General features: G+C 35.2%; 1 protein-coding gene across 1 annotated transcript; it reads left to right on the top strand.

Annotated features, from left to right (window-relative positions):
• The first annotated feature begins 4,701 nt into the window (after positions 1 to 4,701).
• Positions 4,702 to 9,052, top strand: LOC113752440 (late blight resistance protein R1-A-like). The gene has a single exon (XM_027296552.1). The coding sequence runs from the start codon at positions 4,702 to 4,704 to the stop codon at positions 9,022 to 9,024; it is 4,323 nt and encodes a 1,440-aa protein (XP_027152353.1). The 3' UTR covers positions 9,025 to 9,052.
• Positions 9,053 to 11,519: the final 2,467 nt, after the last annotated feature.

The raw sequence follows: 11,519 nt of genomic DNA, 5'->3' as shown, positions 1-11,519 counted from the left end.
TACATTCTACCTTGGAAGGGCTAAGGAGAAGTTTTGATAGATATCACTGGACTGATGAGTTTGGCAATGATGTTGACAGGTTCGATGATGTCAATCAGGATTGGATGTTTTTGAGGACGCTTTGGGAGTCTGTTGACATGCTGAGAAACGGTGATGATGAGGCAGATAAGGTGTTTAATTTGGGATTCAAGATTGAAGCTGCAGCCAAGGAGATTGCTCAGGACGTTGTACTCATAGTTTATAGGCAAATACACATAACCTATTTAAATTACCCGCTCTTTACAGATATTTTATTTTCAAATATTTAATTTATGATAAATATATTAACATTTGTAATTAAAAATTAAAAAGTGTTACAGTAATATTCTCGCAAAAAGAAAATCAGTAGGTTATCTATTTAATATAAATTAAATATTTTTTAAAAAAAGAAATGGCCCATAAAGTATTAATTTTTTATGGTTTTCATCCATTACATGAGTAAAGTATTAGCTCTTTATGAGTATTTTATCCTGAATCATTTAATTTATGCTAAATACATAAATATTTATAACTAAAATTGAAAAAGTGTTATATTAATATTTCTACGGAAGAAAAACTGGTAGGTTTTTTATTTAACGAAAATTAAATATTTGAGAGTAAATACAAATCTGTATTTGAGAATAAATATTTGTAATAAAGTAAATGTTTGAAAGTAAAATATCCGTAAATAGTTGGTACTTTAAATAAGTAATACGTATTTGCCTATAAACTACGCTCCTTAAAGTTTATTAATTATTAATTAATTTGTAATACTTTGTCATTCATTGGACATGTAGCACAAATGGCAAATCAGGTACAAAATTCTAATTTCACTCTCTAAAACAATATTTTAATCATTTGGACTGAATTTGTAAAGGATTAGTAACCTTAGGGGAGGTCAGTGTAATTGTTCAAACCACAGGAGAGGTAAGTGTAAATGTCAGAAACCTCAGGGGAGGTTTCTGAAATTATCCCTATAATTTACTCTAACTTACTTTAGGAAAAGGAGGAGTATAATTAATGAAAAACCTCATCGAAAGAAGTCACCTGAAAGTGGCAATCACAAATTGCAAGTTTTTCAAAATGGCATAAACTGTACTGATATGATTGCAATTCATGGGCAAAAAAGGTCACCCATGACACAACACATAATCATACACACACACACATTAGAACCACCAATATGATTTGGTGATTTGCTGGTTTAGTTTTTCTTTCCTAAAATGCCCTTATTAGTAATATTAAAGACTTTAATCTATTTCCAAACAATAATGTAATTCTAAGTATTATTGGAGCTTTTTATGTAATACCAACCTTTAAGTTTTGTTTTAGAAGTAGAATCTCTTGCGGAATAGAAATTGATTTGGAAAGGTTAAAGGTTATAAGTTAATTCACCTTTTTTTATAATTTTTTTTTAGCAGAAGAATGGTGGAATTTCAAAACCGGGGGATTAGATACCTAAGACCTCTAATTCCTGAGGTCGCAACCTTAACAATCAGACCAAGGCCTCCTCACAATAGGTTAATTTACTTGAAAAATTTTCCACTAAAATTAGTGATCAGGCATTAGTTAGGCCATATTCTTCAAAATCATGGCTAACTTCATGTATATCAACCTTCTTAAACTTTTATAAATTCCTACCAAGTTGATTAGAAACTTTTATAAATTCGCTGTCTTATTACTTAACATTATATTAAACAAGTTGCCTATCACCATATCAGTGGAGGCATTTAAGATAGTTATACAAGGAACGTAGACACAGCTAAATTTAGTTCAAAGTTCAAATCCCTCAGAATCAGATTTTGTTTTTCTTTTCCGTGATGTTACTGCTTTCAAAAGATACATCCAAAGGAGGACATTGCTGACATATATCTAATTCTAAATCAGTATTAATAGAATAAGTGACCCATTTATGACGTGATTGGACAGCCATTTTCCGTCGAAAAATTGTTACATTTTCCATGAATACATTTCTTTATCACCTTTTTACCTCACGTACACCAAATCGCTACAGTAATTTTTCTAAAAAAAATCTAAAAAAATGCAATCCAAACACAATTATGTTCCCAAGGTCCTTTTTCTATTCCAATAATGGCTACGTCATGCTCCCAAGGTCCTTTTTTCTCATTTTTTTGTCGTTATTCATAAAATATAGGCCTTTAAATTTCATCTAGAAAAATAAACTAGCTGATGTAAATTTTTATCCTGAATAGAGTTTTAAAAATTGATTCCAGAATTAGTGAAGAACAAGAAAAAAAACACTTTAGTTGGATAATTTAGAAACTAAACATGAATTAGGAAAAAAAAAAAAAAAAAAAAAAAAAAAAAAAAGGCGATTGTCGCCCATTAATGACTACGTTGTGTTCCCAAAGTCCCAAACTGAATAGGCGCCAATTGTGAGAAAACAAAGAAAAAGGGAAAGAATTTTTTTTTTTTGAAAAAAAAGACAAAAAAGAAGGACCGATTTAGGGATGGCAATGGGGGCGGAACTCGGGGCTGGGGTTGGGGCGGGGGTGGGGGGGGAATTTTTTCCCCCCCGTTTAGAAATTATATATATAAATTATATATATATAATTATATATAATACGTAATTTAATTAGTTATAAACTTATGATAATGATATTATTAGATAGATGTATTATATAATGTATATTAGTGTATGTAATATAATTGATATTATCAATTATACGAATAATTAGACATGTCTACTAATAGAATTTATTAATTAGTTATACTAAATTTACTAATACATTTATACTAAATTTCTAATTACACTTAATAGAATAACACTTTTTTCTCAAAAAAAAGCACAAACACAATAATGAATTAGTGATTGTATTTGTACCAAAAGTGAAAACTTAACTATTTTAGTTGTATTTATTTCATCATGTTGGATTGTATTCAAATAACTTTTGTTTGATTGTTTTTATGAGTTTCAATTGTAAAATTAAAATGAATAATAACTTGATGATGTGTTGATATTTTAGTACTTGATTATTTATTAAAATTTAACTATAATAAAATTTTATTAACCCCGCGGGAGAAGCGGGGCGGGGCGGGGCGGGGGGAGTGGGAGGCGGGGGACGGGGCGGGGGTCGGGAGGAATTAATAGGCAACGGGGCGGGGGATGGGGGAGGGGTCCCCCGCCCCGTTGCCATCCCTAGACCGATTGAATGAATCAGCAATATGATTTGGTACTTTGGTGGATTAGATTTTTTTTTTCCAACAATTAATGCCTAAACAACTTTTGGAGGTTTTTCTGTAATATTGACTTGGATGTTTTAGTTAAGAATAAAATTCTATTAAAGTAAACTTCCTCCAATGGAATTTGGTTTAGCATGGAATTATGCAATAATGATGGAAAATCGTTTATTGCAAACCACTAGATTCATTTGAATTGCTCTTAGAATATAAGACACACAAAGGGAGATCATATTTTAAATGATTTCTTTGGAATTTTCACGTAAGGTAATACCAACTTTGAAATACATTTTGCTCAAAAAAAAAAAAACTTTGAGATATATTTCAAAAATATAATTTCATCAAATTATAAGTAAGAAATATAAAAGTTATTTCTATGATCCGTGAGATGAGCCACTAGCCATTAATGTAAACCAATAGCAATTATTTAGTAATAGTATAGTCATGACAAAAGAATAAGTCAAAAAAAAAAGAAGATATTTTAAAGGAAAAAAATGGACCAGTCAAGTCAAAGTATGAAATTCTCAATTCCTTAATAATCCATACTGAATTTTTTTAAAGATTCTTAAATCAATCAATATTCTTCAGGCTAAGAGAATTAAATATGGTAGTAAAAATCTAACAAACGTAGACTTCTAACAAAAATGAAACTCAGTTCTAATTAAAATTATAATTATAATTGACATATGTAAGTTACAAAATGAATAACACTCTGTCTTTTAAAACAAATTGAAGACTAAAATCTAAAACATGAATTAAACAAGTAGACTAACACGAGAATATTAATTCTTTAACCAAGCATTTATTGAGAGTTTGTTAAATCACAATAAAATCGCCATCTTATAAAATTATTTCAACTAACACTCTTTATCGTTTTTAATAATATGAAATCAAGAAGAGACAAGATCCAACCTAATACGTATATAACATCAATCAATTGCATAACCATAACTTTCTTTATCGTTTTATTTATGTATGGATTTGTATTTAGTATTTGCAGTACTTTAATCAATAATGCTCGATGTACTATTCAATAAAAGAATGCTACTAGCAGTGCGTACCGGGGAAGGCCTTCTTTTGACTATGACCACCTACATAAAATTATTGCTAGTAGTAACATGGTTCAAAGCTAGACTAGGAGGCGTTATCACTCGAACAGGGCTCTCCTTCTTATATCGAGACAAGATAATTCCAAGATAATAGATCGTCGAGAATTCGATCGAAACATTTTCGAGATGGATAGAAACGGTTCAATCACCCAAGTTACTCCGAATCATCTCAAATCAACACAAATTTTTATTACTTTTATTAATTTTTTATTATTTTTATTTATCATATTTTTTTATATTATTCATAATTTTTAGAATATTAAATGTTTTAAAATTCGCAACTTTGAACCATGAGTAGTAATTATGCTTCAATAGACAAATCTGGTAGATAGTTGTACTTGTATCCAAAAGTCAAGAGATCAAAATTCTGCAGATGGCTGCCGCTGGTTCCAGCTTTGATCTCATACATTCTACCTTGGAAGGGCTAAGGAGAAGTTTTGATAGATATCACTGGACTGATGAGTTTGGCAATGATGTTGACAGGTTCGATGATGTCAATCAGGATTGGATGTTTTTGAGGACGCTTTGGGAGTCTGTTGACATGCTGAGAAACGGTGATGATGAGGCAGATAAGGTGTTTAATTTGGGATTCAAGATTGAAGCTGCAGCCAAGGAGATTGCTCAGGACGTTGTACTCATAGACGAGAAGAAGATGGAGATGGTCAGGGTGGATCTGCAATTTCTCTATGATTACGAAACAAAAACCAAGAATTTGATGGCAGAAATCGGAGAAGATCTTGACCAGCATTTGTCAGGATTTTCGTTTCAACTGCGCCGCCCTTCTCCCCATGTTTGGTTTTGGTCAAGGTTTGTATCCTCTGTAGCATCGCGTATGGGCTCTATCGAACCGACTTCTACGGATTTCAATGCGAGGAAACCGCTCGATGCTTTGGCCAGTGAGATGCGCTCGCTGCAGAATTACTTGAATGATGTATTATGCAGTGACGTTGACTACCCAGTGGCAGCAGCAGCAGCAGCAGGTGGTGATGACGTTATTGACATCAATGCTTCCATGAATCGTGTTGCATCTGAGATTGTGCACCTTGCAATTCACACTTGTGATTACTGGTTTTCTTACAGGACAAACCCAGGCCCAATCCAAGAGAAAAAATGGATTAAGCTATCTAAATTTGCGGTGGATTTGCAGCATGAGATTGATCCTACCAATCCCAAGTTCATGGAGTTCCATCTCCATTTCCTTATAGCTCTCTATAAAACTGGACAACATCAGGTGAAATTTTGCCGCAAATTTTGCAACTATGTTGCCACGAAATCGGGGGCTGAACAAGTTCTCGACGAGGTGTCTTGGCTGGTGAAGTTTTTAGTCAGCAGTAAACTAGAGGAGGAGGATCAATTTCTTCCAATTTTTTTTGCTGAAATTCATGCAGTGCTCGTAGTAATGGCATCTGTTTTCAAGAAACAACGGGATGAATGTCCTAAGACTCTGCATTCTGAGTTAGTTATGATGATTTGTCTCCTCCAGACAGAGCTTTTCCTTACGGAGATTGCTCTGCCAAAGATTAAGAACAGCACTTTTCAAATTGAAGATCAGCTCGATCAAATGAAAGATCAGGTCTGTCAGAAGCTGGGAAAAGTGAGAAGATATTCCAAGAATCTTCCAAGTGGGAAGGCTGAATATGGGAATAAGATTTTGGCTCTCATTGAACAACTGTACTACAGTGTAGCATCTCTCTGTCGGTCATTCAAGGCCAAGAAGATAAACAAATCTACGGTAAAGAACTCAATTCTCCTCCTGCTTCTTAACATTGTCATTTTGAAGGCAGAGTCATTAAATAAGAGTAGTAATGCTGCAAATTTCTTGGTTTATCGGAAAGGTCAAATAGCACTCCTTGAGCAGCTCAATCTTTTCACGCTTCTCTCGAATCACCTAATGACAGTGGACATGGACATGTTCTTCTCACAAACTGAAATATTTACTACGGGGATGATGACAGAAGGCAACAAAAATATGATCCTCTCATCTCTTGAGCTGTTAGATAAGGTGAAGCGTATCAAGGCTAAGCTTAGAGAGGTTTGTCCCCAGGTTCCGTTGTCTGATTTTCCCAAAACTTACAGGCCAGGTTTCATTGATTTTCTACTCAGAAACCTAGAGGACCTGCTGAAATATGATCCTTCATCAATTGCACCAGTCAAGCATCATATAAAAGAGGTTCAACTACAATTCAAGTCTCTGAGTTCTATTTTCATGAAAGCTTCAGAGTCGGATATTAGTGAGAATCCAGAACTAAAAGATTTTCTTAATTGTGCTGCCAATATAGCATATAAAATTGAATATGTCATTGATTTGATTGAAATTGATGCTCAGTGGCAGCATTTCTTTTTGGTTTTTGATCTACTAGAGGAGTTAAGAATTGTTAATAAGCGAGCCTCTGGAATTCATTTGACAACCTCTGATGACGGAGACCGAGATTACCAAAACCTTAGCCAGGTTCCACTCAACAAGATGGCACAGGATGGTATCCCATTAATCAAGGAAACGGTGGTGGATATCAGTGATGAAGAACAAGTTATAACTGATCAACTCACCAAAGGATCCGCACGGTTGGGTATTGTTTCTATTGTGGGAATGCCGGGTATTGGCAAAACAACAATGGCTTGGAAACTGTTTAACTGCCCAAAGGTTCTGTCTCACTTTCATTGTCGGGCATGGTGTACAGTTTCACAAGAATATGAGAAAAAAGAACTGTTGCTTGAGATATTAGGTGGCATTCATGGGCTTAATGAGAATATTTGTCAAATGAGTAAGGAAGATCTCCAACTAAAATTGCGTCAGTGCTTGTTGAGAAACAAGTTTCTCATAGTTATGGATGACGTGTGGGATGCTGGAGTTTGGAATGAGTTAAAAATTTCATTCCCTGATGATGCGAATGGAAGTAGAGTTTTGATAACCAGCCGTCATCATGATGTGGCCTTGCAAATTGAACCAAATGGTGATCCTCATTCTCTACGCTTATTTTCTGATGATGAAAGCTGGAACTTAATAGTAGGGAGAGTATTCCAAGGTGAATCTTGTCCGGAAGAATTGTTGCTAGTCGGAAAGGAAATTGCCCAAAAGTGTAAAGGATTACCTCTAGCTGTAGTTGCAATATCTGGTCTCCTCCGAAGGATAGAAAACAGCAGAGAATCGTGGGAGAAAATTGCAAAAAGCTTGATTGCAAAAGTAATGGAAGATCCAAAAGCTCGGTGCATGGAAATCTTAGAATTGAGTTACAAATACTTACCCGGATATCTAAAACCGTGCTTTATTTATTTGGGAGTTTTCCTTGAAGACAAGGATATTCCTGTTAGCAAGTTGACACGGTTTTGGCTTGCTGAAGGTTGCATTCATGACTCTGAGTTGAAGAGCTTAGAAGGTATTGCCGAAGGTTACTTGATGGAGTTGATTAGCAGAAGCCTGGTGGAAGTCTCCAAAAGAAGATCCAACGGAATGGTCAAATCATGTCGCTTGCATGATCTGTTACGTGATTTTTGTCAGTTAAAAGCCAGAGCAGAGAACTTCTTCCAGCTAGTAACCAGGTTTGATGAGCCATATGTTTCTTTTCCTAGTTCAGATTTTGGTTTTGAATTTGATTTTGGCCATCATTCTGATCCTGTAACATATGAGGCCTACCGATTGTGCATTTTCTTGAAGCGAGTTCATTTTGTTGTATCAAGACCTTTTGGCCTGGGCACTCGTTCTTTGATATTCTTCCCCTCAGCTGATTCAGAGCCCAGATGTCCATATGACATCTCATTCATTTGTAGCAACTTCAAACTTCTGCGGGTGTTAGATTTTGAATGCATCAACCTGGGTATCACCTTCCCTGCTGACATTTCGTTACTGGTCCATTTGAGGTACTTGGCAGTTACTGGATATATGCAAACTATTCCACAATCCATTGCCAATCTCCAAAAACTAGAAACTTTTGTCGTGAAGGGATTACGTGGTCTGGTTGTTTTACCAGATACTATTTGGCAAATGGCAAGGTTGAGGCATCTTCATGTGAATATGCATGTTGCTTTCAAATTGGATGATGAAGGGCTTGAAGGCTGCTCTCAGTTGGGAAATTTGGTCAGCTTTTCCCGTCTCTCTCTCTCTTGTGGTGAAGATGTAGAATCAATAATAAAGAGGTTGCCAAATCTGCAGAAACTGAGATGCATATTCTTTCATCCACAGGGTTCTTCGAAGAATTCCTATCAGTTTCCAAGATTAGATTTTCTAACTCATTTGGTATCACTCAATGTATTTTACTACGGAAGCGCTATTACCAGGGAATTCATTCTCCCGTCCAATCTGAGGAAATTGACTCTATCAAACTTTCGTCTACCATGGAGTCATATCTCAACAATTGGGAGACTACCCAACCTGGAAGTTCTCAAATTGCTTCTTGGTGCCTTTGAGGGGCTGACATGGGACATGGAGGAAGAACAGTTCAAGGAACTCAAATTCTTGATGTTAGACAATCTGAACGTTTCTCAATGGAATGCGACTTGTGATCACCTTCCCAAACTTCAACGGCTTGTCTTGCAAAATTGCAAAGACCTCGAGGAAATCCCGTATGATTTTGCAGACATAGGTACCCTGGAAGTGATTGAAGTGCACTGGTGCGGACAATCAGCAGAAGAGTCTGCAAAATGGATTGCGGAAGCAACTGGGGACATCAAAGTGCTTATTAGTAGTTCATATTTGAGATGATAGTATGATTGTGGATTATGTTGTATTACTCCCCGAACTTGTAAGATAATCAAATTTCAGTACCTTATCCTTCTCTCGATTCATTTGTGAGATGATATCTCTTTTAATAGTTGAGGACAGACGACTGGCTGAAAAATATCAAGGTCATCTGTTCCTTCTTGTTTGAAACATCTGCACAGTTGAATTCATTTTGCTTCAAGTTGGTATTTGTCCTCTAGATTACATCTACCGTAATCTTAACTTTTTTGAGCAAGCTGAAATTCGAGTATTGCAGATTGGTTTCGACGTTTACTGCATTTTATCCTTCTATCATAAACTATTGACAGCCGCAGTTGCTGCACCCCATAAGCGCTAGGCAGTTGCAACTCCATAACTTCATACCTGTTTCCCTGAAATACGTTTTCCAGTCTTTTTAAGTTCTCAGCATGGAAATGGCTGTAGTATTGTTACAGTCAACTGAAAATGCACAATTCACCTTAGACGCCAACATGGGGTGACAAGAAACATGAGGGTAAACGGGGATTTTACATGCCTTAGATACCCTTGTGCAGTTATGCAGATTCCCAATGAAGATTATGTCAAACTTTTTCCCAGAAAGGAATTTTATCTCTTGTTAGATTGCAGAGGTAAGTGATTTTGTGCAAAGCTAAAACTAAACACAACCAATCCTAGAATGATCCTTAGGAAAAGAGCTATTTGGAAGATCGTCACTAACCGCAGATTGAATTCATCATGTTGGACAAACATGGCAAGCAATCTACCAATTCATCACCATGAAGAACATGCAATAGTTCGGTCGTTTTGGTCCAAATTTCCGCCTTTACTATCATCCATGACCTCCACCTTTGTTCTTATTTAAGTTTTCAAAATCCCTGTTTAGATCAATAATCAGCACTAGCCATTTTCTTGGAAGTACAGAGAACACTTTATTGAGGCACACATAAACAAAGCCCAAATTTTGGTGAAACTCACATTATTGGTGAAATTCACATCAATTTTATTTGGTGATTTCAGTGGTGGAGCCAAGAATTAATTTCATTGGCAGCAAGAGCGACGTAGATTATTTTTATTTGTTAATTTCCCCTAAAATTAAGACATGGAAACAATATTCACTGAATAAATAAAAAATGATACAACTATCTCCAAGGGAAAAAAAAATACAACCATCGTATGATTAATATAATATAGAATGACATTCTGCAAATCATTATATGGTTTGCTTCATAAATTACATCAAACCTATTACATTTGTTGTAGATAAGTTTTTTAAAAGTTTGCATTTGTTCGAGAAGAAGAGGATGGGTGAAGAAGGTGATCAGAAGAGTTGGTGAGGAAACAAAAAAGTATGCGCTTTTATGTGTTAAAATGAGATCCAGAGTCAAAATAAGTAACACGACTACTCTAAGCAACCACCAGCCTTTGGGCTGGTGGCCACTACCTAAGTGGGTGGGGTCAAATCTTGCCTCCCACCAAAAAATGACACATCTAAGTGGTTTGTTTCTAAAAAATTCAGGCGGGTGTGCTGTGCACCCGTCTAGTCCGGTGGTGGTTCAATCCCCTCCGAATTACCCCTGGACCTCCTTAGGTCCGCCCCCTCCCTCTTGGTGTAGGATAGAATAGGTTTATCGTCTCCAAAAAAAAAAAGAAAAAAAAAACTACTCTAACCAAATTAAGATTTTTGTTTTATTACGAGCTGGTGAGAAAATAAATAGTTTTTGCTTTTATAGGTGTTAAAATGATATCGAGAAGCAAAATAAGTAATACAACTATCTTAGGCAAATTAAGATTTTCATTTTATTGAAAAGGCTCTCTATACAACTTTTTTAGCTTATAATTAACAAACAATAAGAAGTTACAAGGAAACTAAATAGTTGAAGCACAAGGTTTTTTGATAGTTTTACATGCTGTTTCTATTAAGTTACAACGCTAGTAGATGTAAATTTTCACTTCTCAATAACTTAGTGGGGGTAAAAATAGAATCCATGAAAATTATAAGCGCAATTACACAATTTCCATGTTCCCGCGCCTCCCAGTGCAAATCCGTGTAAATCCACCTCTAGTGAAATTTGTCTTAATCATTGGGGTGTCAAAAGTGGAAATCTTTTGCTTGAACTCATAATTTTGGATTGCTATTTTTCTTCAAAAAATTTTTACATTTATCATAAGTACATTTTCTAATCGTATTTTTATCTCTTACACATTAAATCGTCACAGTATATTTTCTATAAAAACTCTAAAAAATGATAATCTAAATGGGCTCTAAGTATTCTGAACTCGAGGACAGAATTCATGTTTTCTATCTGCTTTGATGATATAATTATCTGATCGAAACATCTAAAAACACTTGCCTTATCTACTTTTCTCGTCCCTAAGAAATTGACAGCATAATTTTCTTTGTGGTATACCATCGAAAATTTTGACGAAATGGTGATAAGGTGCAGAATTGCTATTTAATTTATGATTATTTTCCCATAATTTTAATCAAATATTGTTTT

Source organism: Coffea eugenioides, chromosome 11 (genome assembly GCF_003713205.1).
Source record: "Coffea eugenioides isolate CCC68of chromosome 11, Ceug_1.0, whole genome shotgun sequence".
Classification (NCBI taxonomy): domain Eukaryota; kingdom Viridiplantae; phylum Streptophyta; class Magnoliopsida; order Gentianales; family Rubiaceae; genus Coffea; species Coffea eugenioides.
Note: the sequence above shows the minus strand (reverse complement) of the source record. Positions and strands in the feature narration are given on the sequence as shown.